Source organism: Trichogramma pretiosum, unplaced genomic scaffold (genome assembly GCF_000599845.2).
Source record: "Trichogramma pretiosum strain Unisexual culture from Peru unplaced genomic scaffold, Tpre_2.0 scaffold70, whole genome shotgun sequence".
Lineage (NCBI taxonomy): Eukaryota > Metazoa > Arthropoda > Insecta > Hymenoptera > Trichogrammatidae > Trichogramma > Trichogramma pretiosum.
The window spans coordinates 545,179-571,806 of NW_019641132.1; the positions used below are offsets into that span (position 1 = coordinate 545,179).

The window sequence follows — 26,628 nt, forward strand, 5'->3', positions numbered from 1 at the left end:
ATGATTATCGCGCTGTTGCGTGATACAACAAACTTTAGCTCTCTCGCGTACTATCGCTGTGTTTGCGCCTGCATTATACGCACCGAGTGTGTGTATGCGCGTGTACGCTTTTTATCCCCGTTTTTTTTCCTGTTTTTTTTTCGCTCCCTGTTTTTAATGCTGGCATTCAGCGGGGCGCTTGTTAGCTGTCTGCGAGCGAGCGAGCGAGAGAAGCGGCATTCAAAAAAGCGGCAATGTGGCTATTCGTCATCTCGTAATATATAAGTAGCTGCCGTGCATTCTCGTCACGAATCTAACGCAGTTTTTCTTTCTTTTCTTCTTCTTTTTTTTTTTTTTTACTTTGACGTCTCGCGCGCCGGTGGGGCTTTGTGCGCGCGGCAAGGGGGCCACTTAGGCAAATTAGCAACGCGGCGCCGGGCTGCTTATAACCTAGGCTATAGTTATAGTGGTAGTTGTTGTCGTTCGAGACGTCAATGCCATACACACACACACACACACACACACACACACACACGTAAACATAACACACACTCACATAACCCATCAAGCCGATATAACAAATTAAGGCCGATTCAGCGCGCATCGGAGCTCGTCGTATTTTCCTGCAGTCGTGGATTTTCTCTTTTTCGACGAAACACATAAAGGGCCGCATCATGAGCACGAGCGAGTGGAATTGAAAGGGAACAACGAGGGAACAACGAGGGATCGGACGTGTCGTCGAGTCGGCCAAAGAGGAAGAGTCAAACATGTACGCCGATCCTCGCGAGGTACGGACCGAGAGCAAGCCTCGAGGCTTTGTCACTCGTATAATTAACTACAATCGATCGATCGAGTAGCAGCAGCAGCAACAACAGCAGCCAAGCGAAAGTAACGTCACTGGCAAACGCTCGAGCATACCGCAGCTCAACGGCGCTTGTCGTTGCATCGAGGAGGATGATCTGCTGCTGCTGCGTATACGGAGCGACGACGACGAGGAGGACGAGGACGAGGACAAGAACACGATGACGAGACCAAAGTCGACGCCGGTGCCGCACTGCGTCACTTGTTTCTGCCTGTCGAATCGGCTCAGATGCAGCCTCTACGACATGGACAACAACTCCACGACTCAGTACAACTCGAGCGAGGGCCAGGAGACGCCCAAGTGCTGCGTGCCCGACTGCAAGGCCAAGGCGCGCAAGTGTCCGCCCAACTCGGCCAGCAACCAACAACAACAACAAGCCAGCAGCGTCAAGCACCGTCGCACCACCGTCGACGAGTTGTTGCGCGAGATGGACCTCAAGGCCGACGACGTCGCCGCGTCGGCCGCAAAAATAACTATCCTCTCCAGGACCGAGGTAATTTCGCTCGAACGAACTCGATAACGCCATTTTTCTTATTAAATCTGGAATCACCGGCGATATACAATTTTATTCATTATCGTTCGGTTTGAATTCGGTTTTTTGCATATCGCGCTTTATGCGATTCCGCTCGATATATATATATATGCCTGTACTCTTGCTACGCACATATAAATGTACATATATATCGAAAGCTTTTTGCCTCCGAGCAGATAGTCGGATCGTCTTCTTTTTTTTTTCTTCTTCCACTGCGCAGCAAAATCGTAGAGACGTGCATTTTTCCCTTAAATGCCCTCAGGCTGTCTTTCCTTCACTTTAACGGATGGAATTCCAAAAGAAAGAAGAGAGAGAGAGACTCAAGGAGTATATGGAAGAATGCTCGTTCGTGTATATGTGTCGTATACATACTTGTGTGCATGCGTACTGGGATCGGAAAGAGAAAAAGAGACGAGATAAAAAAAAAGACATCAACGATAGAATCTAAGAGCAATGAAATTTTGATACTCTGTTATTACTTTTCTATTCGAAAGCCTCTGCGATTTCGCGTATACATAGTTTTATTGATATTTTGGTCCTTTGGCCTACACGCCAGAACGACTATTAGCATAATGGACTTTGGGATCAGGGAAAATTTGGCCCCGAGTCGTCGAGGCGACTGCCATGTAGCAACGACGATAAACTTTCGTCATTTTTCATTAATTTATTTGTACGGTATATAAGCGCGTCGAGCCGCCCCCCTCGATGGCCCATTACGGTTCTTGTGATTTTCCAATCAATTACTCTCCCGAGCCATTTGTTCCGGATAAATCAATTTTATCCGAGCGAAAATGTTGATTCTCGTGACTTGCACTTGATAAAATTCGTAAAAAAAAAAATAATAAATAAATAAAGATAAAAGTTGGACAATGCTCGACGCATTTAGGAAAAAATAGAGACGACGGAGCTGGGTCAAAACTCGATCCGACAGCAGAAGCAGCAGCAGCAGCAGCAGCAGCAGCAGCAGCTACAGCAGCGGGCAGCACGCCGCAAACGTCCAGGCGCAGTACGTCGTCAGCAAAATAAGCAGCAAGAAAGAATCTGCCCGAGAGTAAGCAGCTGCGAGAGATGGCCCGAGCGTCGTAATTCGACTACTACTACTACTACTGCTCCCAACGACGACGAGAGCCGACTTCGAGTGAGTTTTGTGTTGTTTCATCTTTCAATTTCAGAAGCTTCCTCGTGTTTCGCTGTGACAGCTAAATCTCGCGTACATATACAGAGGAGCAGCTCTCTGTATGTGATATTTCGATTTATTTTGATTTTACCGAAATTGCGCCCGACCTTCGCGCTGAAAAAATAGATCGATTCATTTTCGAGACGATATCGTAATGGAAATTGCGCGTTGCACACTTAGAAAGCGGCGGCGATGCAGCAGCTCGACTTGAGCGACTACGACCAGGGCGAGGAGACGCTGGACGAGGCTCGCTACTCCGCGGCAGCGGGCGACTCCGATCGCCTTCCCAGGAGCAGCAAGTCCAAGACTAATATCGAACGAATGAAACAGCCGGCGACGAAGCGAGTAGTACGAGTCGACGTGGCGTCGGGCGCGTCGTCGTTTCGGAAAAATAACGGCCACCAGCAGCAGCAGTCGTCTCAGCAACCACCTCTGGAGACATCGGACGAGGAGGAGGAGCAGGAAGAGGAGTTGCTGGTGGACGGTTTCAAGGCGGAGGCGCTCGAGCTCGAGACCGAGCGACGCGACTGTATCGAGCGGCTTCATCGCGACGTGACGAGTCTGCTCGAGATTCAGCGACGATTCGACGACATCGAGGCAGCGAGAAGGAGACGACGACGCTCGACTGGTTCGAGTCAACAGCAGCAGCAGCAGCAGCTAGGAAGACGAGCTCCGTACAGCAGTGGTGCGACGAGCGACAGACGTCGCAGTCGATCGACGCCTCGGCCTGCCTGAAGACTCGCTCGCTCACATTTACATAGATTTATACAATTTTTATATCATATAGTTTATATTAACTTTTTAGACGTAGACTGTTTATATTTATATACAAAATTATTTTATAGCAAATAGACTAATCGATTCGAGTAAAATAAATATAAAAATCACAAGAGTCCATACAGTCAGTGGGTCAGTAGTCGATATTCTCGAGACGCGAGAGCGATCACGACTCTGAGAAATTTATCTTCGTCGCTGTACCGATCCTCGCGACGGTGGCAGTAATACACTCCGACGTGTACATCGCGGATCGCTCGATACGAGTGTCGATAAAAGAATTAAGCAATATCATACGATATGAGCTAGCTGGAGCTAAATCGACAACACGTGTAGAGGACGCTGACACAAGGACGACGGCGGCAGCTTGGCATCAACCGGGAGCTATTATTATCGAGCTCGTGGGGACAGAGAGGTAGAGATAAAAATTCGCGGATGTACAAGCGGTTTGTAGAGGAATACGTGTGCAGCAGCAGCAGCAACAGCTGTGAACGATGGCTCGGAGGAATACGAGGCCGATTTGGAGAGAGAGAACTAGAATACAGCACGCGACAGACAAAGGGTGTACCTGATGCTATTGAAGCGCCGCGTCCTGATTTGCAGTCGAGCTTACTCTTCCCCTTCTCCTACCCTCCCCCCATCCTCTGGCCTCGTATCGTTTCTCCCTCTGTGCTTCGAGTCCTGTGCTTCTTTCAAACGTGATTTCTCGCTGCTCCGCGCGACTTCCATGTCATGTGCGAGTATCGCATACAAGTATATAGACTGAGAGACGGAGAAAAGAAGCCACGAACTTGGCCGAATCGAAGAACAAGAGACTTTTTATCGAAATTTATGTACGCGCGTCGTCGTTGCGGGGCTCGATGCACCACGACACGGCTTCGCTCGCGCGTATTTCGACCGCGAGAAAAAGTCGCGAGACGCGCGTATACATTATTATGCGCGCGTAAGAAAGGTATAAGTCAGCGAGAAAGAAGAAGCAGAGAGGAGAGGAGGAGCTGCGGATGAAATTCTCATGGGGGGCGGCTGGAGCTCGGCGCAAAAAGCAATTGTATGTAATGCGGCATTGTGTGACCGGAGCCAAATAAAAAGCGCGAGCTAGCTCTATAGCTGAACTGGCTGGCTGCAGCGCTTTATGTTAATGGGAAAAATGTCATTTTGCCTTCTTTTCTCGACTCCCTTTTTTTTTTCTTTTTTTTGGGAGGGTAAAAGCAATCTCAGCTGTGTGCACAACACCAATTCGTACATAGCAGAAGCTGCGAGTATGTGTGTATATGCGCGCGAGGAGGGTGATTTACGTCATCGAGAGCGCTATTATTTTCGAATTAAAGCAGTCCCCCGAGTCGCGTCGGTGGTGGCGGCGACGGCAACGACGAGATTGGACGAAAGACGATAAAAAGGCTCTTATTTACTCGCGCGGCTAGCTCAGATATAAAAAGTTGCCACTCACTCTGGAGCTTTCCACGCCGCAACGACGAAACTTGTATATACGTATATTAAAATACGTCTCAAAGAGAGAGAGAGAGAGATAAAAGTGAGCGCGGGGGGCCGATCCGCTAATCGATATGATTAGCCTTTGCCCGTGCCGCTCTATGTGTATAAGTAGCTCGAGTGTAGCCGCGCCGAGGATATTAATCGGCCGAGTTCTGCGAGGGGGGCAAATAGTTTTCGTCTCGGGCAACTAGTAAATATACGAGCCAAAGCAGCAGCAGCAGCTCTCGTAATCGATGAATATTTGCATAGTTAATAAGTGGATTTAAGGGAAAAGCCGACGTTCGCGGCCACGACGACTACTAGGACGGCGGAAGTGCAGCAGCAGGCATGAGGGAGGCACTAACGAGAGGAGTCGAGCTATTTCGCAACAGAGTTAGCAGCAGCCCCGGCAAAATATTTATCCCGGAACTTTGCCTTGGAAAACTTGATTGATTTTCAGTTTATAATTTCTTCTCTCTGATGCTGCTGCTGTTACTGCTTCTGCTGCTGCTACTGCCGCACGGGGCACATTTGCAAATCGAATCAGGCGTAGATACAGAGAGTTTCGCTACATACAGAGTACATCGTGCAAGTGTATTCGTAACTTATCGCGAATCAAGATACGTTATACGTATACCCGTCTGATATTTCGACACCCGCTTTCTCTCTCTCTCTCTCTCGGTCATATATACACAGAATAGCCGGGAATATATATATACAGAACATATTACAGCGGACGAGATACATATCGCGAACCGAATGTCTGTGTATACGTTTGTATGGGTTGGGCAATTTAATCGGGCGTGTATAGCAGCAGCAGCAGCGCGTGTTGCGCCGCTTCAAATCGGCCAATATAATTAATGTCTCTATTCGTGTTGAAATACTTGCCGATAAGGCGGCACAGCAGCACAACATACATACATAGAGGCATGTATATTTTTCAGCCGTACATACGGCAAAATACGTATCATGCCGCTCAACTGCAATTGCACACGAAAACGCGCGTATATATTTATTTTATAATAAAAAGCAGCAGCAGCCTCGTCGTGGCGCGGAGCAGCTCTGTTATTTCGTCCGCCAGTTTATACGTGTGTATTATCTAATAACAGCCGGGGCCACAAAAACGTACGTATTATACGTACACGCGCGTATCGCTTAATTTATTCAGCTTCTTTTATGCGCGCCCGGGCGGCCTATGCATGACCGTTTCATTATGCGATTCTCTCTCTCTTTCTGCCTGCACGCGCCGCGACTATTACGGTATTATATAGCGACTCTGTTTATTGCTCGCGACGCGCGTATTATTGTTAGGCACGCTCGTTAAGATTTTTTCGAGCCGATGTTATATAATATAAGCAGCTATTTTTAATCGATCGCGACGAATCAAAGTCGCGAGTAATTATGTCAGTATTATGAGTGTGGCTAATCTCCATCGAGACCGATGATCTCTCTGTATGGGTGTTTATTTGTAAACACGAGCCCGGCCGCGGCCCGCGTCGCTCTCCGATGCCAACGCGTCGAACGTTCTAAAATATAGTCTGCTGTCAACGGTCGAAACGCTCTCCTGCCTTATCTTTCCGATTATTTGATTCGATCGAGCGGAAAATCTGCCTCTCGTGCCTTTTTTGCTTCTTGAATCGTATAGCGCGTACCTCGAAATCATGTCGTCGACGGCGGACGATAACCTGCAGCTCATCGACAGCGTCTACGAGTGCAGCGAGTGCTCGGCCAGCTACCGGAACCACGGCGACTTGCAGCGTCACCTGGTCAAGAACCATCCGGAGCTCGAAGCCAAGCACGTCTGCGAGACGTGCGGCGGCGCGTTCAAGCGAGCCGAGGACGTCCAGGAGCACAGCAGCCTTCGGCACAACGCGGCAACCGGCGCCGGTGGTCACGACGACTCGGGCGTGGGCAATTCCTCCGGCCTGAAGCGCAGCCGGTGCAACGAGTGCGGCAAACGCTTCTCCCAGTCTTCCGGCCTGAGGAGGCACGTGATGTCGCTGCACTCGGCCCAAAAGCAGAAGCCAAAGCCCAAGCCGAAAAAGTCGAAGAAGCGAAAGAGAAAGGACGAAGAGCAATCGGACGAGGAGGCCGAGGAGACGGAGGAAGAAGAGGAGACGGTCGACGCGGACGGCAAGAGGCAGAGGCGGCACCGAGCACTGGTGCACAGCGACGAGAGCGGCGTCTCGAGCGCTAGTACATCGCCCGACTCTTCGCAGTCCGACGAAACCCCGACGACGATCCAAGTCATGATGGACGAATTGAGGAGGATCGCTCGGATGGATCCTCCACCAGCATCGCCACCGCCACCGCCGCCGCCGCCAACGCGTGAGTACCGCTTCGTCAAGGGGCTGAGCTGCCACGTCTGTTCAGGCTCGTTCGGTCGCCCGATCAACCTGCGAAGACACCTCTTTGCCAGGCACGTCGTCCGTCCGGAATTCGAGTCCGTCTTCTACAGCGAGAGATACTCGTCGGAGCGGAATCTCGACCTGCATCGAAAGATCACCGAAAAAACTCACCATCCGTACGAGTTCGAGGCCTGCGGCAGAAAATTTTTCCACCTGTGCCGCGACGTGTTTTCGTCGCCCGAAGCCGAGCAGCAGCTTTGCGACTTTCTTATTTCTTATATTTTCGATCATCTTCTCGACACGTTAGACCATAACGATGAGCGATTAAGCGACACCGGCATCGATTATTTGGATGTCTTGCGCGACGAGTGTGATTTGGAGCCCGATTCAGAAATATTCCCTGCTTCGTGGATTTTTGGTGACTATTCGAGTGTCGAGCACGAGTCTGAAAGAGACGAAAATGATTGTGATGGAAAAGTAGCTCTCGAAATGCTTGACAGTTCGACATCAACACCCACTCCGACCCGATTTAGTAGTACCGAAAGTATCAACGTTCGTAACGATAGCTCGGAATTTACGAAGGCAAAGAGAAAAAGAGACTTCGAGTTCGACGCTGGTGCGGAAAAATTCGCTACTCGAAGAGAGCTTCAGACTGACTGGAATAATGAGCACGATGGAACGATAGCCGAAAGCTCGTTTGATTCAGAGCAGCCGACTTGCAACGAGAACAATGAGGACGTTTCGATAGTGGAGTCGAGCCTTAAAAGATTCCGAAAGCTTCTCGCGGACAGCCCGAGAAGAACTTCTGAGAGGATTTCGACTAAAGTGGACAGTCCTCGTGACCAATCCGATTCAGCGACACGCCATGAATGCACCTCGTGTTCCAAATCGTACGACAATTTGGAGGATCTCGTCTCCCACATTAACGATACGCACGAAAAAACGAAGACCGAAAGCTCGCTTGATTCAGAGCAGTCGAATTGCAACGAGGACGTTTCAAAGGCGGAGTCGAGTCTTACAAGCACACCCAGCGAGCTTCTCGCCGACACCCCGAAAAGAACTTCTAAGAGTACATCAACTAATGTGGACAGTCCTTGTGCCCCATCCGTTTCAGCGACACGTTACCAATGCACCTCGTGTCCCAAATCGTACGCCCATTCGAGGAGTCTCATCAGACACATCAAGTTCGATCACAAAAAATAAAGGAGTCAATTGGTGGAAGCAAGTGATTTACCCACGTATTATTCAAAAATTGTATTATCGCACGTTTATAGCCAGGAGTGAAGATTAATTATTTTCGGAGACCTCAAGATTTTTAAGATAGTTTGGCCAAATTATTTCAACATTGTACGTGTCAAAAAATTGTAAATACTTGATGTTTAAATAATTAAGTATAGTGAGAATCGTAAATCAGGAGATTTTTCATTGTTATAGTTAAAAAAGAAAAAAATTTGTAAATAATTAATCAATTAATGTGTTGTTTCAAACGCTTTCGCAAATTTTAAAAGTAAAGAGTATTACTTGTATCGAATGAATAAATAAAAAATGAGTTAATTAATTAATCTAAAGTAATTACAACGAAATTGCTTCAAAGAGTTCAAGTACAGAAAGATTTTTGTAAGTGATTTAGTGCAGAGAGCTTGGATGAAAATAAATTGAGCTTTATTTCAAAGAAGTTATATTGTGAAATGCTTTCAAACAAAAGTTTACTCAAATGTATTCCCTTTATGCGTCATCCTATAATTAAACAGCGTTGCATCTCTGTTACGTAACAAATGAGTGAGGACAAATGTGTATGGTATCGTCAGTCCAGAAAAAAAACGCGAATTCAGAAGTTGTCCGTCGTCGACGATTGCGGCCGAGTAAACTGTTATGACAGAGCTGGTCATCCGCACGCGCGGGGGGCAACCGACTGAAAATATTTGCCGAAAATACGAGAAAAGCCGTGGCGGAGAAATGTGCCGTTTGTGTGTGTGTGCGCATGTAAAGAGTATAGCTTTGGCTTAGCCGTCGAGAGTAGTACTCGGGGACTCGGCGGAGTTGCACTATATAATACAGAGAAGCTATAGGGGCTGTGCAGCGGAAAACTCTTGCCTCCGCATCCGCCTATATACGTACGTGTGCCTCTCTTTCGACAACAACAAAACGACAACAAGTTCTTGGCTCGGCGTGCGCGCACACAAACTTCATCAAGGATGAGAACAAGAATACGAGGCTGCAGCTCGCTGCACTCGACGAGGAGCTGCTCAAGTGCTCGCACCGGAGGGGGGTAATCGAAAACTTCTCATTGAAAACTTGTATGTGCCGTATATATGCGACTGCCATCAGCTGCGCGAAATCTCTCTCTCGAGCCGGAGCTCTCAGACTCGAAATTATTCTGTAAATAACGTGAATAGGTGTCGTTTACATTTCGATCGTAATTATTCGAGTCCAAAGCGACGAGAGTCGGCGCGAGTTTCTCTCGAGCTTATTTATATACATTTCTACGCGAGATATGAGGGCTCTGCGTATTTCACTCGGCGTTGAAATTCGACGCGCAAACACGTAGTAGCTGCTCTGTGTAATCGCGCGCGCGCGCGTGTAGTTTCACGTTGAACGACGGATTTGCCAGCAGCTGCTGCTGTATAAGGGAATTCGGAATCAGCCCATTCCGCGAGTCCGAAAAAATCCAGCTCGATCGAGTGGCCGAACCAAAAGGGGCATCGATTCGGTTGCGCTTATCGAGCTCCACAAAAAAATAAAAAAAGAAAAAAATAAATAAAATAATGAAAGAGGAAGCGGAGACAGAGATGACGAAATTAACTGTCCAAGTAGTAATCGCTGCTGTACATACACGCGTACTTGCGGCGCGTTTGTGTCACTCGACAATGACGTCGGTTTTCGATTAAATTCCTCGAGCTTGACATGCGGCCATAGTTGCACAAGATTAGCCGAGATCCCCCTTTGACACGCTGTGACTCGGCTCTCAGCTACTCTCCACGCGGATATTCTTCGGATAGATCGGATAGATACACAGCGTAGAGAATAAGGATGTGTCCGTGTGTGCATTCAAGTGCAGCCGTCGCAGCTGCAAAGTTGGCCCACGCGGCGAGTTCGACTTTGAGGACGACGACGACGACGACGATCATCGGCAGCTGAAAGGACACGGACGCGTAATTATAGGAAAGCCGCGCGTACCTTTATGCAAATCAAGTAAACTAGTGGCAACATTTGTTGCTAAAGCTGAGCGAAATATGGTTATATGTTTATTTATTCATTTATTTCGTACTATAAAATCAGAAAGATTTAAATGCGATTTTGAAGACTTAGGAATAAAGAAGAACCGCAATATTAATCAATGACATATCAAATTGTCTAATTTATAACAGTTTGAAATACTTTATTTAACAAAAATTTAATAATATTTTCGAATTATCCAAATACATATGGGTAAGGCTCAGAATTTTTTAAATAAACCTGCGCTCGTATGTCACCGATCTTGACGCGCTTTTGGTATGTTATAGTACATGGTAAAAAAGACCCAAAACCAAAATTTTAGACCCCCTCCCCCCTCCTACCCCCCACTTCCGGTATAAACGTCCATTTTCTATCTATATTTTTTCTGAAGGCCTGAAGCAATTAAAAAATCTGAAAAAATTCACAAAAATACTTTTCAACAATCCAAACAACCTTGAATTTTTTCAGATTTTTTGAGTGCTTCAGGCCTTCAGAAAAAATTATTGAAAATTTTGAAAATTCATATACGGCGCTACGATGCAATACAAAGCCCGATCTTTTTTTCCACTTATTTTTGACATCAAAATACATAACCTCAAATTTTTTCAGATTTTTTCAGACAGAGCGCTGGCGGTTTTTAGCCGAAAAACGCCCTTTTTTTACGAAAATAATTTTTTTAGGGCGATATGAAGCTTTAAAAAATCTGGAAAAATTTTTTTCTTGTTTTTCAGGTCAAAATACATAACCTTGAATTTTTTCAAATTTTTTAATTGAAGGCGATAGCATCTATGGCTAAAAAACGCTATTTTTATGAAAAACGGTTCCTGGAACCCAGAGGTTCCGGTAAAAAAATTTGAAAAAATTTTTTTCGAATTCCTTGTCAAATTTTAATAAATTTTGACCGTCGCAAAATTTCGATTGGAGCTTCCTAGCTCATTCTAGAGCATAACAAAGATTCGAGCGAAATTCTGAAGAAATTTGAAAAATAATGTAATTGTGATGAACGTCTTCAGAATTTCGCTCGAATCTTTGTTATGCTCTAGAATGAGCTAGGAAGCTCCAATCGAAATTTTGCGACGGTCAAAATTTATTAAAATTTGACAAGGAATTCGAAAAAAATTTTTTCAAATTTTTTTACCGGAACCTCTGGGTTCCAGGAACCGTTTTTCATAAAAATAGCGTTTTTTAGCCATAGATGCTATCGCCTTCAATTAAAAAATTTGAAAAAATTCAAGGTTATGTATTTTGACCTGAAAAACAAGAAAAAAATTTTTCCAGATTTTTTAAAGCTTCATATCGCCCTAAAAAAATTATTTTCGTAAAAAAAGGGCGTTTTTCGGCTAAAAACCGCCAGCGCTCTGTCTGAAAAAATCTGAAAAAATTTGAGGTTATGTATTTTGATGTCAAAAATAAGTGGAAAAAAAGATCGGGCTTTGTATTGCATCGTAGCGCCGTATATGAATTTTCAAAATTTTCAATAATTTTTTCTGAAGGCCTGAAGCACTCAAAAAATCTGAAAAAATTCAAGGTTGTTTGGATTGTTGAAAAGTATTTTTGTGAATTTTTTCAGATTTTTTAATTGCTTCAGGCCTTCAGAAAAAATATAGATAGAAAATGGACGTTTATACCGGAAGTGGGGGGTAGGAGGGGGGAGGGGGTCTCAAATTTTGTTTTTGGGACCTTTTTACTATGTACTATAACATACCAAAAGCGCGTCAAGATCGGTGACATACGAGCGCAGGTTTATTTAAAAAATTCTGAGCCTTACCCATATATGATATTACAGTATCAAATAAATTAAATTCACGTTTGAAAAAAAAAAAAAAAAAAATAAATACATATATGAGGAGGGATATAACATTTATAACATAATTCAAATTACCCTATAAATATCATTGGGGTATAAGCATGATGTAATACTGCACAAAAATTCTGAAAACATTTCTGAAGACGTACTTGGGGACGTTAAGGGATGATAAAAATATTTAACATATTATAAATCTTTTTTGTTCTTTGCATTATATCATTTAAGTGCTTCCAACTCGATCTAGAGCATTATTTATTTATTAAATTTCTTTTTTATTTTTTTTTTTTTTTTTATTTTTTTTTATTTTTTTTTATTTTTTTTATTTTTTATTTATATTTTTATTTATTTATTTATTTATTTAATCCTCCAGATACATATTGATACAAAAATTCTGATGAATATAACGCGAGAATCACGTAAATAGTTTAAGGGTTGATAGAGGGGTGAAAAATGATCGTATCGATTCCAAAATTTATACAGCACATCTTCGGGTCGCTAGAAAGGCACCATAAAAATTTGGACCTAATCGGTTGAACGATTATTGAGGTATCGTGTTTACAAGGCCGTCCTGAGTTAACAATAGTAGGACTTCGCTTCGCTCAGCTAAATAAATACGCGGGTTGATTCGAGTTTTTGTCGCAGTATCACGTAGCGTCTTTTTGTCGCCCAGTATATCACGCTTCGCCGAGTCGAGCTACTACTGCAGCGTAGCTGTATACGCGTCGTCGAGCAAACGAGCTTTAACGCGTATAATTCGCGCGTCCAGGTAAGAGAGATAGAAAGAGAGAGACGAGCTGTCCATGTAAAACGTGTTTACACGTCGAGCTGATGCCGCTGCTGCTGCTGCTGCGGTGTCTAGTCCCTCGAGGTAAGTCGCGCGGCGAGGACTCCGCAGGGCGGTATGCAGAGGCAGCCATCGCCGCGTCCGCAGGGCTTCCAAGTTGTCTTTTACCGAGGACTCGAGACGCGACTATTTACATTATACGCTGTGTGCACACTTTGCCTCGAATAAGCTTCGTCCGCACGCTGTTTTTTTTTCTTCCAATTTTTCTCGAGTAATTTTGGAGCTTTTTCCGTTGCGCAATCGTCGTGACTAATAATTTTTCTGTTCGACTCTTAATCTCCGGCGTTGAACGAGCTCTAAAAACAAAAAAAAGAGTAGAGAGAAGGAGAAAACACGTGTCATGCGAGCTGCTGCTGGCTAGCCGTGCGCACCCAAATGCATTCGCCAGTACAGTTTAAGTATAGCATAGTCGCTGCTCTATAGTAGTATAGTACAGCTATACACGCAGTAGGAGGAGACGGTGGAGGCGGAGGAAGGGCATATCTCTCTCTCTCTGGCGCTATAGCTGCTGCGCGGCTGCTACTGCTGCTGCTGCTGCTCTCCATGGCAAAAGGGTAGCAAAGCAGCAGCAGTTGGCGCGCGACCAGCGCGTTGTCTGCCTCGCACGGAACGAGATACGGAGAGTCTCCGTACAATAAGCGCGTATACGTAAAGCTCGATCGCGCCTCCCGTTCTCCAGTACCAGTGCTGGTGCGCGACCAGTCGAGCGCGCGCGCGACTTTCGACGTACTCCAGTTTTCAAAGAAAAAAAAAGTGCCGTACAATCGGTGTGCTGTGTGATACTTTTCTGTGACTTGCTTCGCCCCCCGCACATATACGGGATGCAGTGGTAATAATCTCGAATTTTTTTCCTCGATGTTCATTGCTGCGAAGAAGACTCTACGTAGCTGCAGCTTTATTTTACACGGTAACTAAATACTAGTTAAGTAACGGCTCTATCGCTTCGTTGCGAATTGCCATTCCAGCGCGCGGGGGTGGCGAAATGAGCGCGCAAACTTAATTGGCCCCGCAGCTCTCTATGTGTATCTGGTTACTCGAGCCCAGCGAACCGATAAAGCGCGCCGCAGCGTATTCTCATTTTTTCCAGCTCGAGCGCGCGGTCACTCTCTTTTTTTTCGCCTCGTCAAATTTACCTTCCCGATCGCGCAGCGTAGCGTAGTGGTAGGAGAGAAAAAAAAATTATAGGTAGTTCCGATTCGAGAGTCTGTAAAAGCAGCAGCAGCAGCTGAAGTTATAACGCAATTAACGCAGCGCGTATATGGAAATGCCTAAGCTCGCTCGCTTCGAGCTTCTTTACCTTCCATTTGCATAAATAATAAATCCGCGAGAGCTGCAAGCAAAGCTTTGCGGGAATCGCGCAAGCTCCGGCAAGAAACGCATTCGATTAATGGCAGCGATTCGAGCGCGCTTATATACGTGTACTTTATGTATTCCGATGCCAATGAGGAGTAGAGGCGTACGCGCGCGTTTGATCGGACCAAAAAAAAGCCCAAGCGAAAGCTCTCTCTCTCAAGCCGACGTTGAATTATTGAGACTTGCCAGCAGCTGCTTCTGCTGCTGCATATGCTTATGCGCCCGCAAGCTCTTACGTATATCGTATACACAAATGAGGCGGCGCTGAATGGATTATCGACAAAAAGAGTACGACAACAAAAAAAGTACACAAATATATATTCAAAGCAGAAGCGGCTTTGAAGCGATGCGAAATTACGCAACGAAAGAATTTCCACTCGCGGAGCGCCGCACATTGTGGCCCGTGTATATAGCAGCGAAAAATTGTTACTGCATTGTTGAGCTTTTTTGCGCAACGAGCGCGCTCGTCTCATTGTCCGGAAATTAATGGCATATCAATTTTACATATACACCGCCAAGTCGTACCAAAAAAAAAAGCTCAACTTTTTTTCGTCGATGCGTCGAGGGAGAAAATTATTCGCGTAACACGCCGAAATAATCTCGTTTCGTGGTACATCGTGAGTTTTGGATAGGCAGTAGAGCTGTGCCTAGAATTGTAAGGATCTCGGAAAGATTGCAGGCCACGAATTTCTCGGATGGCAAATCAACTTTAAACGTCAGCCGAACTTTGCGGAGCTCGCAGGACAACTTCTCTCGTGCATTACACAATGCGCGAAAAGCTTATCTAATATATAGCCACGATAATGTATAATATATCTGTGGTGGAAAGGCATAACGACTTAAGTCCATTTTTTTGAAAATCGATTTTATGATGAAAAACGTCTATATTTAGTGTCTATTTTAATGTACAAGGGTCAGAATAGACGAATATAGCGTCTAGCATTAGTTGCAGCATCGTGCATAACGACTTAAGTCCATTTCGCGAAGACTGGGGAAAGGCAAAACGACTTAAGTCCACCCTTGCGAGTTTCAAAATGCTTTAGAGAGTCTAATTTTATTTGAAAATGAAAGAAAATGGTATTAGAATGTTAAACATAGCTCCACACTCTTCGAATGTTGTGAATTACACTATATGATTGTTACATTTGATACGCGAGGGGCAATTTTCTCGATTTTCAGTTTGGCCTTTTTTCGTTGCAAGATTTGAGATCTGACGGCAGTATAACGTTAAATGAGCTATCTTATCAATGTAAAATCATTAAATGAGGTTGTGCGAACAAACTGCGCGAAATTATCGATATTGAAAAAAGTGTGACCGCCAAAAGTGGACTTAAGTGCAAACCGTGGAAAGGCAAAACAACTTAAGTCCATATTTTTTGCTCCCTATCATCGCTATGATGCGCCTTTCAATTTCATAAGTACATAGTTCAAAAGCTACCTCATAATAGGTAAAAATATTATAGGTTCAGACCTCAACTCGTCCGCGTCTTATTAGGCTGGCACAATCAACTTAAAACGCGTTTTTCTCGAAAATACGAAAAATGGACTTAAGTCGTTATGCCTTTCTACCACAGATATATACAATACATTTTAGCGCGCCCATATATATATAACGTACGATATACGCGCGTAATTGTATTTGTTTAAGTAACATATTCGCAAGCGCGAGTTTCTGTACGAAGAACTATTACGACCTGCCAAAATGGAATGACCCGAAAAGCTCATCAAGCCGCTAATGACATGAATAAAACAACGGCTGATTAACAATTATATACCTGTTCACTGCGATGTAAATTTCGCGATTTTGATGAAAACAACAAAAAAAAAGTTGTATCTATACAAAAAAAAAGGTCAGCCGTAAGCTCGCGTTACACGCTACATGTTACATAAAGAGCACCATATTGTCGCAGAATCAACGCTATTTTTTTTTTACAAACCTTTTCATACCGAAGAGGAAGAAGAAAAAAAAGAACGCGATAAGCGAAAGGATCGCCGATTGAAGCACACGTATGTTATCGGCTATGTGCGCACAGTTAATCCAAAGAAATTCTTCTTTACAGCAGTTCTCGTACGTGTGTGTGTGTGTGTGTGTGTGTGTGTTTGTAACTGTGTGTGTTGCTGGAGCGAAATTTTCTCGGGTCCTGCGCTCGGTTCCATCTTTTGCCGCTTTTGTGTGTCCTTATACGCGCGCGTGCTCGAGGCACATACAGAAGCCGTCCCCGAACGACTACGACGACGACGACGACGAGCCTTTTTCCTATCCCTCGCATCTTTTGTACAAGCACGTCTTTTTTTTGCTCTTCTCTTCTTTTTATTTTCGAGAGAGAGAGAGAGAGAGTGAGAGTGAAAGTAAGTTCGTAAAAATAGCTGCTGCAGCAGCAGCCATGTATATACATATAATTTGGCATCAAAGAAGCTACTTCATCGTGGATCAATTGAGCTTTAATCCGCTCGGCAAAGAAACTCGATTAAGTTGTCGCTTTTATATATATATAAAAGCAGCAACAGCAGCAGAATTGCGAGACGTCGTTTCGCGTGCTCGTGTCTTTCGAAGGCAAAATCTCGAGCTTTTGATTGTTTCTCAATGGCAGCGAATAATAGCGGCAAGAGTATATTTTTATGCTCCTCTTTATTGTTCGTCGGGGAGCCATTGTCAGTTATATATACGGTATAATCTGGATGTTTTGACACCGATTAAGTTTTGAGCTTTTTGGGAAAAAGGGCGCCGAGCGCATAAGCTCGCGTGCAGCACGTGAACAATAGCTGCTGCTGCCGTTCCCTTCATCTTATATATATATATACGTATAACGCGTACAAGAGAGAAAAAGTTTCCGAGCTATATAAGGGCGAAACAATTTGCTAGTTACGACGATGTTTAATCCGAAAAAGGTATCTATATCGCGCCGCTGTAACGTAACGCTCGTCATTCGTCCCGCAGCGCGCAATTATTATCTCTTAATCTTGGCTCTCTCTCTACGGGAGCTTCGAGTCTCTCAAGAAAAGCAAGTCATCTCTCTTATCTCTGGCGTGTACTATGAGCCATTTAAGTGAGTAGAGACGGTCGCGCAAGACTACGTACATAGCCCCGGTGTCGCCCGAGCAGCAGCAGCAGCAGCAGCAGCAGCAGTAGCAGTGTATATGGTACATAAAAAACAGTAACGATAAAATAGATCGCGCCCGCGCGAAGGCAACACGAGAGCTAGAAGAAGGTATATCTGTGTGTGTGTAGCTCTCGCGAGCGAGGCACACAGGGCGGGCGATAACTCGTAATTCCGAAAAAAGGCAGTAAAATCCGAGAGAGAGAGAGAGAGAGAGAGAGACAAACAGCTATTCAGCAGCAGCAGCATCGTTGTGCTTGCCTCGCTGCTCTACCGTTATACCAGAGCTCGTTGCAGCCGATGAAAAAACGAGAAAAAAGGGAGGAATATAAATAAATAAATAAACGAGCGAGCATGGGAATTTGCGAGTCAACGACTATACGTGCTTTTAAAGAAAGTGTATCGATTTTTTCTCCTACATGCGTATATGTACGTGCATTACTCGAAATGCATCTGAAATAGTCTGAATTCAATAACGCGTGTCCCGTTAATAATAAGAGGAAGAAAAAGACTCGAAGAGGAAGAAAAAAGTAGGAGGGAGAAAAGCAGCCAAGGTTGCATAAGCTGTAAAGTTACACGGGACTGGTTATAGTCTACACAGTAGTGCAGCAGTTTTCGCATCCACGCGCACACATTGAAAGGCAGAAGTTTCGTCAGTGGTGCGTCGAAATATTCCCTTCCTCTCTCTCTCGCTCTCTGCACGCGTATACGTATGCACATGCTATATGTACGTATATATCCGCCGCCAAGGTTTCCTCCTTCGCTGCTTCTGCTATACTACTGCAGCTGCGGTTGGTTTTCGGATTTTCGGGTAATGAAAGAGTTTTTCCTCTCTTTCCCCTTAGCCCGCGCCGCACTGTGTCTGGCGCGCAGATAAGAACTGCACCGCTAGGCAAGTATAAGAAGACTTTTTTCTTATATGAAAACTACTCGTGCATGTGTGTGTGTTTGAGTGCGTGTATACTCGAGAGCGGCTTATACATGTATATCCACACACACCCACACAGACACTGATATCGGAAAATCGAAAGGTGCTGAGGTTTTTTCTCTCTCTCTCTCTCGCGCACACGAATATGACACTAGGGCTGTTATATATCCTGAAACGGTATACCAATCACGATAATGACATTGCCTTCTCTCTCTCTGCATATATTGAGTGCAGCGGCTCGTTCTTATCGCATTGTGTGCGACGCGAAGGGTATAATTTAGGTCAAGAATTGTCCAAAGTCAAGCGCTCGCTGCCTTTTCACTTTTCCGCCCTTCGTCGTCGTCGTCGTCGTCGTCGTCGCGCGGCTCATAGCTTTTTTAATTGACTCGCAATCAGCTGATTAACCGAGCGGTTGAGCCACTTTCGACCTCGGCAGCTTGACTGGCAGCCACGTCAAAATCCGCATCGCTCTCGTCGTTGAGTGATGGCATTAGCGTCAGCTCGAAAGCTCGGCAGCTCGTCGTCGTCGGAATACGAAAAAAAATTGCCCGGAATCGATCGAACGCGCAAAGGGGCCAGAGTGGTTATAATATCTCAACAGATCTATATTCTATATAGGATTTTATCGAGAAAAAAATGAGCACTATAGAGAGCTTTTCTCGGAATTATGCGAGTCGATCCGCGAGTCTGCTGTAACGGCATGCATCTCGATGTAAAACAGAAATGAAAAACAAGAGCACTGCAGCGTGAGCGAGAACGTGGGCGAAAGCAGCTGCGAATGTATAGCTTCGCTTATCCTTGAAAAATCCTCGGTAAAATGTTTGTTGTAATATCGCTCGGGAGCATCTTCTATCCCTGCGCCGAGTACTACGTGCTGAATGTTCATACAGCGGATTATACAGAAGAGCTGCAGCTCAGCGTGTTGTGCTCGGATGGAAGCAACAATTGTTTTCCCGAGGCTAAATTATATGAATTCGTCGCTCTCGTTCACTGACACGCGCAGCGCGCCTTTCAAAGTGGACGACGCGATCATTTTCGTGTCGCATTTTCATCGTCGACGTCGTTTTTGCTCTGCTCGTGTCGCCCCCGCATGTGTTTGACTTGTGTCGCACCGCGTGTGTTTCGCTACTTCATACACGCCACTCGAGTGGGAGTGCGCAAAAATTGTTTATTCATAAAATATATCACGTGTGTGACTTTTAACGTTCGCGACGACAAATTTCCTGATCGACGTTGATTTTATTTCATTTATAAAGCTCAAAGGTCGCGTTTTGCGTTATTATGCTCGCGAATCATGAGACGCCGTGTATTCGTTTTTTTTACATGTATAAAAATATTGTTTACTCGTTTATGTATTTAGGGAGGGAATAAAACGAAATTGTATACACGTATTTGATAAATACCAAAAACAAACCATACACACAGGACGAGCAGAAAAAAAGTAAAATTCGACTATAAAGCCTCTGTACATTTGAAGGCTTTGAGTTTACATATATAGAGGAAGAGAGAAAGGGTACCTTAAGCGGCTCAATTTCTCTCGCCGCTGCACAGAGCTTTCTATATTTGAGCTGTCACGAGTTTTATTTATTTTATTTTTTTTCTATTCCTTTCTGCGCAGCAGCAGCAGCGGCAGCGGCAGCGGCAACTCGCCTTGATGTGTTTCTCCAATTTTCTTTCGATAGTTTGCCTAACTGCTTTGAAGTTGAAAGCAGAGAGTCTGGGCTATATAAATGCGCGCGAGGCTTTTTTTTTCGCCCAAGGTGTCGAAAAGATACAACAACCTTTGCGAGCGAAACTAAATTGCAGTTGTACAAACGTTTCTTGATTGGTTTTATATCGAGCTTTTTCTCTCTCTTTCTCGCTCTCCCTCTCTTTTTTCTTTGATTCATTGATTTCCTTGCTGGCTATTGGCGAATAAAACGCCAAATTTATTCCTCTTACGAGAGGGGATAGGAGGCAAAAAAGTTGGTCATTGTTCGCTACTGCCACTACACTTGTAAACTATTTTTCGACCCTCGCACCTGAGCAGAGATTAAAAAAAAGAGAAATATAAAAAAAAAGGAAAGAAAGAAAGAAGAGACCAGCAGAGAAAACAAAAAGAGGACCTGAAAGCAAGAATTTAGTTCGGCACGGTTACAATGGAACAATGAGGAAGTAAAAATTATGACGGTCCCGCGCAAGTTGCGCTCACGCGAGTTTTCAAAAGCTCCGCAGCAGCACGCGCGAATATAGCCGTGTACTCGTCTGCGAAACACAGGCGGCGGGCTTTTTTCCCTCCCCCCCCTCGTGGCACAGAGATACGCTGCAGCGGAACGCGTGTACTACGCAGTCGCTTCAATGGGATTTGGGGAAAATTCACGATTTTCCACGTGAAAAGCGGCCAACAAAAAGGAGACGGGGAATAATATACGAAGCACGGAGATGAAATAATAAAATACGCGTATGTATAACTGATATATATCGATCGCGCGCAAAGTAGAAGCTATATAGGGTTGGCATTACGCGTACAAGAGCAGCCAAGTTAATTACCTAATGCTCGGCGCTCGAGAGCTGCAGCGTACGTATAGGTATATATATAGCGGCGCACCGTCGAGATTTCGGGCGGGGGGGAGGTGACTAAGCGCAAAGGAAGAGCGTCGCGCTTGTTTTTCACAGCTGCTTTCGCTAGACTAGCTCTGGTTTGGGCTATGTATCGCAAGCTGCACATATAGCTTAATTACAATGGCAATTATAAGAGGGCCGTCGAGACATTACGAATGCGCTGCGCGCGCTCGAATGTTCCTTTCTCGCTCGGCTGCCGCTGCTGTTGCCGACTTATTAATTATAATTTTACGTATCTCAACGATAGGGTTAAAATGTTTTTAAAAAGAGTCAAATAAATAAATGCGATCCGTATAATATAGTTCGGATCAGGTGCGGAATCGACGGTCCGTTGCGACGTTGGGCTATTTACACGAAATAACTTTTAACTCGGTATCCTCCGACTGACTGCAGATATATAACGTTGTACGCGCGTATGCTCATATATAAACTTGATTATGCCGTCGTGGAAGCTCTGCGCAGCGAATAATACGAAAAGATAATAAAATGCTTGGATCGAGGACGGGACGCGCGCGCGTGAAAAGTTAATTTGTTTGTCGCGCAGCTGCCTGCGCTCTCTATATAAAAATCGCCAGCGCCACGCACGCTTCAATCGCCCCAGAGACTAATGACGTAATTATATGCCTGATACATACACACACGTACGTTCGCTTAATTTATTTCGCTCGTATCTTTGTCTCTCTCTCTCTCTCTCTCTCTCTCTCGTTTCGCACACTCTCGACTCCCATGGCCCGATTGAAAAATGTCGATCACGGATCGGGACACACGCATACCGCTGCGAAAGTAGAGTGCGCGTAAATATATGCTACATTGGCGCGCGCGTAACTGCCACATAATGAATATATATGCGCCGACGCCGACTCGGCTCGCAATGCGATCTGCGGCTCGACGAGCTTCTGGTCCATTAAGCCATCAAGTTTAATTGAAAATATAACGCCGACTACGACGACGAGTAGCAGTAGTAGTCTGAAAGGCGGCTGCGGTGCACACGTGCAGCGCAGATACAGCAATAATATATCCGCATCCTCTCTTTTGCGAGCGAATGATTCTTTCAACGATCATCGTGCGTGATAATGGTGCGAGATCGGGACAATCTCTCTCTCTCTGGCTTGGAGTCTGCTTTAAGCTGCTGGAGCTTCGGCCAACGATATTTTCCCAAGGAAACTTTTAGCGCGGCTCGCAGCACGGGAGCATAAATTTTCTCTCGCGAGAACGAGAGATTGTAATTTCGCCGGCTCCTTCTCAAAATCTCATCTAAAAATTTATCGCGGGGAGATATTCGATGCATAAAGTATGAGAGAGAGTCTAGTAGTAGTAGTGGTAGTATAAGTCGTCGTCGTCGAGCAGTTGATAATAATTGTGCCGGATAAGGGCGCGGGGAGCATTTGTCATCGCGCGCGCGCTATATACGCCGTAATGGATGATTTTTCAGGAGCTCGGATATGACACGCATTATTATAGGTATATTATTATATACGCTTATAACGAGATCGAAGCCGGAAAATAGATGCGCGCTCGGGAGCAAATTGTGAAGCTATCGATCGGATCGAGCGCAGCAGCCTCGACTACACCCACTTGACTCTCTCTCTCTTGCTTGCTTGCTGCGCTGCCTGTATATGTATCGGACAATGCTTTTCAGTCTCTGCCGCTGCTGCTGCTACGCAATATAGAGAGCGAATACGGGCAATGCGGACGCCGCGCACCGATATAGGGTACTTTATAAGCCCGGATAGAGCTATATATGTACAAGCTCGCGCATATGACGGCAGAATGAGAGATTAACGCGCTTTAAACGCGCGCGACAGCGTCAATACCACTCGTGTAACTCAATAACACTTGGGCTCAATTATATAGCGGGTGGGGCGGCGATATCGCGTCTATCGAGTGAGCCAAGCAGCAGCAGCGGTGGTAGAGTCAAGAAAAGAAAAGAAAATAATAATAAACGCAAACGCGGAAGAAACATTTTTATATATTTATAGCAGCCGTGCGGAGCTCTTTATTGCATGGAAAGTTTCATTCGTGATTTCGAGGCCCGTATCTCGAGCTACGACGACGACGATCCGATACTGCAGGGCTGCCATTTTCACGTTTCTAGATGCTTAAATTGATGGCCGAGATTTCGGCCGCCGTGCACTACAGGCAGCAGCAGCAGCAGCAGCAGCTACAGCCGTTACTCAGCCAGATTAGCGATAATTGAAACGCTCGGCAGTGCAGCTCGTGTACGTTATATATATACGCCGTGCAGCTTGCATTATATGTGACGAATCTGTGCCACGTGCATATCAGCTCTCTCTCTCGTATTTGTAACGCATATAGCTGCCGCTGCTGCGTGTGCAGTGCCGAGCGGAGCAAGAGAGAGAGAGAGAGAGATAGATAGAGACAGAAATGTATAGTCTTATTACGCAATGAGGCGCACGCAATTCTGAGAGCGAGAGAGAAGCTCGCGCAGCTCCGATCGATTTCGCACTGCAGCAGTTGCAGCGTGTGCGTTGGATTTGTTTTTCTTTTTTTTGGTTTTTTTTTTGTTGCCGCGCTCTCAGCTGCTCTCCGAACAAAAAAAAGCGTCGAATCCGATCCGCATTTCCGCGCACGTAGCAGCGCTTCTCACGTTTATTGTCTCGACTCTCCCAGCTATTATTACGCAGCCAAGGTGTCGATTGCCGACGGCGAATTCGCGAGCTCGATTAAACTCGCCTCGAGGAATTCAGCTGGGGATGTGTGCGACGCACGAGAGTCACACGTGTACTATATGTAGCATTAATTAATGCATCTGCAGCTCGTCGTCCGTCTTATCGGCCGACTCGGCTGTGTGGTGCAGTCGATATTACGTAGTCGCGATGGTCCTAACAGATAGCGGTTGGTATTCGAGAATCAAAGTGTACGGGAGAGACGAAAGCCATCGACCGATGCGAGCCAATTGACTGGTGGTTGCAAGTATAGGAGAGGTAAATTTGCAGCCGCACACACGCTGCAAAACGTTGTTTTTCTCGCTCGATCTCTCGAACGAGAAGAGCAAGTGTCGGAACGAAATAATTTTTTCCGCCATAACGGACAGTCGCAGGTATATCCTGCTAAATTAGTTCGCGTGCAGCTGTATCGTGCGGTTTTCCGGCCAGCTTATGCGCGTAATATATTGTCGCTGGGCGGCGATTCCATCGAGCCGCTGCTCCATGCAAAGAGATATTCTCGTAAACATCTCACTTCGACGCGTTCCCTGTATAAATACCTGCTGCTGCTGCCCTACTGTGTATAAGCGATGTGTAAAAGCGAGATTCGCGTGCGGATGGACCGACGCGCGTTTATGTTTGTGTACGTGTGTGTGTATACTCGAGCCGTGCTCCGGCCATGAATTATTGCGTGCGCGCGTTTGCGGCTCGAGGCGGCGGCCCGCTTCGCTGTAATACTTGGCGCCTCTTCCCTTCTTCTTCTTCTTTTTTTTCTTACTTTCCTCGAGCTGATTTATTCAAATACTGTGCACGTGCGAAAACGCGAGAAGGGAAGACTTTATTTTTCCGCCTTATATCGAGTACGTTTCGAAATGCCGATGGTTTGTCGAACCCTCCTATATACTGTCTGTTGTACACAAACCGTGTAGCTGTATCGAATCACGAGTCTCGAGTCTCATACTGGCGTGTCCCCCCGCGAGGCCACATAAATTCACGGACGAATGACTTTACTGCGAAACTTAACGATCGCTGCACACACACAGCAGCAGCAGCGTCTGACCGGGCGCTTGACTCGTACTACTTGCTTCGGCCAACAACGCCACGCTGCTACTGTATATATACAGCGGCAGTAGCTACACAGCAAATAATAGCGTATAAGCATGGATCTCTCTCTTTCTGTCCTCTACCCAGCGAAATCCTATTTTTATCCCATTTTTCGCGAGTTTACTTTTCCTTTTTTGTCGACGCAGCGCAATTGACTTCCGTGAACGAGACAGACTCGCGAGCGGATGATGGACACGAGTGGCTGCACACACATACGCGCGCGATATAGGCTGCGCTCGCTCTCGTTCTCCAGTCCCCCGAAAATCGACTAATGAATATATGCACATAATTCACGAGGATTAAATGCACTCGTTCGGCTAGTCATTTGTTTATTTTATACGCTCTCGCGGAGTCGCGTCGCAAGCACAATGTATTGTATGCGCCGAGCGCGCACTCTATAGCACGTATATATATGAGTGAAGCGAACAAATGCAGCTCATCGATATTCAAAAGTCCGAGCGCTGATCGACTCACATTTGGCCTCGAGGAATTGTTTTACACTACGAAGAAACAAGTATTAATTGAAAGGGGCCAGAGATCGTTTATTCGTTCCTTCCTTCCTTCCTTACTCGAGAGAGAGAGATAGAGAGAGAGCGAATAAAAGTTTGCGGATCGGAACTTGCTCATCTCATCGTCGTCGTCGTTTTCCTTTCTTAATTTCTTAAATAACTAATCTCGTCTTCAGTGGCTGACTGGACAAAGTGCCACCCCAAGCAAATTTTCATCTGCCGCTCACTTAGACGATTGATTTATGAAAACTCAAAATATTAAATTCAGTAACACGACAATAGGTAAAGGTGTAATGATAGTTAAAGCACAAAGTTCAAACGAGAAACTGTATAATCATCTATGTACATTTACAATTGTCTAGAAAAAAATCAACACCTGTAATTATTTTACTATTGAGATACACGCTATTATCTGATGAATTAGTCAAAATAATATAATCAGTGTTAACTGCGTAAAGTAAACTATAATAGAAGGATATACGATAATAATGTAAAAAAATGGCTCCGATAAAACATCTCTGATCATGATCCAAAATACTAAAAGGGTCGATATATCCTAGAGTATACCACTAGTATTTGCCATCATCACATTTTTAGTAAGTTTGAGACTTGATTAACAGGTATTTGTTATTTGGCAATTATTGTTATAACTTAAAGTCTTCACTTTTTTCAGCTCGTTGCAACTTGTTTGTAATCGGTTTCTGTAAATTTTATGGACTGTATTTTTGTGTCAACTGAGTTACGATGGAATACATAATTTTTGTTACCTTCGTGAACTAACTTTTGGTGTCTGGTCAAATCGTTTCGATGTCTAAACATCTTCTCGCAATTATTGCACGTGTAATTTTTCTGATCTCCGTGGACTGTTTTTTGATGGAGAAGCCAATTTGATCTTCGTTCAAATTTTTTCTCGCACTTGTCGCATGCAAAATCTTTGCGATTATCATGTACCGTCATTTGGTGTTTGGACAAATTGCCTCGTTCTGCAAATTTCTTCTGACATTTGTCACAAACAAAATCTTGTCGACCTTCATGGACTGTTCTTTGGTGTTTGATCAAATTGCTTCGTTCCGCAAATTTCTTCTGACATTTGTCACAAGCAAAATCTTGTCGACCTTCATGGACTGTTCTGTGATGTCTAATCAAATCGTGTTTCATTCCAAATTTCTTCTCGCACTTATCGCATGCGAAATTTTTGCGACCTTCGTGGGTTATCTTTTGATGGGAGAACAAATGCGGTCTTTGTCCAAATTTCTTTTCACATTTGTTGCATGCATAATCTTTGCGACCTTCGTGTACTGTTCTTTGGTGGTCGAGCAAAATCGATAGATATCCAAATTTCTTGTCGCACCTATTGCAT

General features: G+C 45.1%; 3 protein-coding genes across 5 annotated transcripts in view; 2 read left to right on the forward strand and 1 right to left on the reverse strand.

The window, feature by feature from the left end:
- Positions 1 to 26,628, forward strand: part of LOC106658436 (probable G-protein coupled receptor No18) — a 68,615-nt gene that overhangs the window by 2,534 nt on the left and 39,453 nt on the right. For 2 of the 3 annotated variants that reach the window (XM_014380409.2, XM_014380410.2), the window contains exon 1: positions 13,601 to 13,916. The exons of the other annotated variant lie outside the window; for it this stretch is intronic. The gene's annotated coding sequence lies outside the window, so the exon portion shown is untranslated. Of the gene's footprint in view, positions 1 to 13,600; positions 13,917 to 26,628 lie in introns of those variants that run through there. 3 annotated transcript variants of the gene reach the window in all.
- LOC111693459 (putative uncharacterized protein DDB_G0271606) lies at positions 747 to 3,285 on the forward strand. Its single transcript, XM_023458082.1, has 4 exons — positions 747 to 767; positions 837 to 1,334; positions 2,260 to 2,511; positions 2,731 to 3,285. Exons 1-4 carry the CDS (start codon positions 747 to 749, stop codon positions 3,283 to 3,285), a joined length of 1,326 nt encoding a protein of 441 aa, XP_023313850.1.
- On the reverse strand, positions 25,723 to 26,318 carry LOC106658437 (zinc finger protein 75A-like). The gene is made up of 2 exons (XM_014380411.2): positions 26,036 to 26,318; positions 25,723 to 25,969 (listed from the first exon to the last, which is right to left on the reverse strand). The coding sequence occupies exons 1-2, from the start codon at positions 26,223 to 26,225 to the stop codon at positions 25,938 to 25,940; spliced, it is 222 nt and encodes a 73-aa protein (XP_014235897.1). The 5' UTR covers positions 26,226 to 26,318; the 3' UTR covers positions 25,723 to 25,937.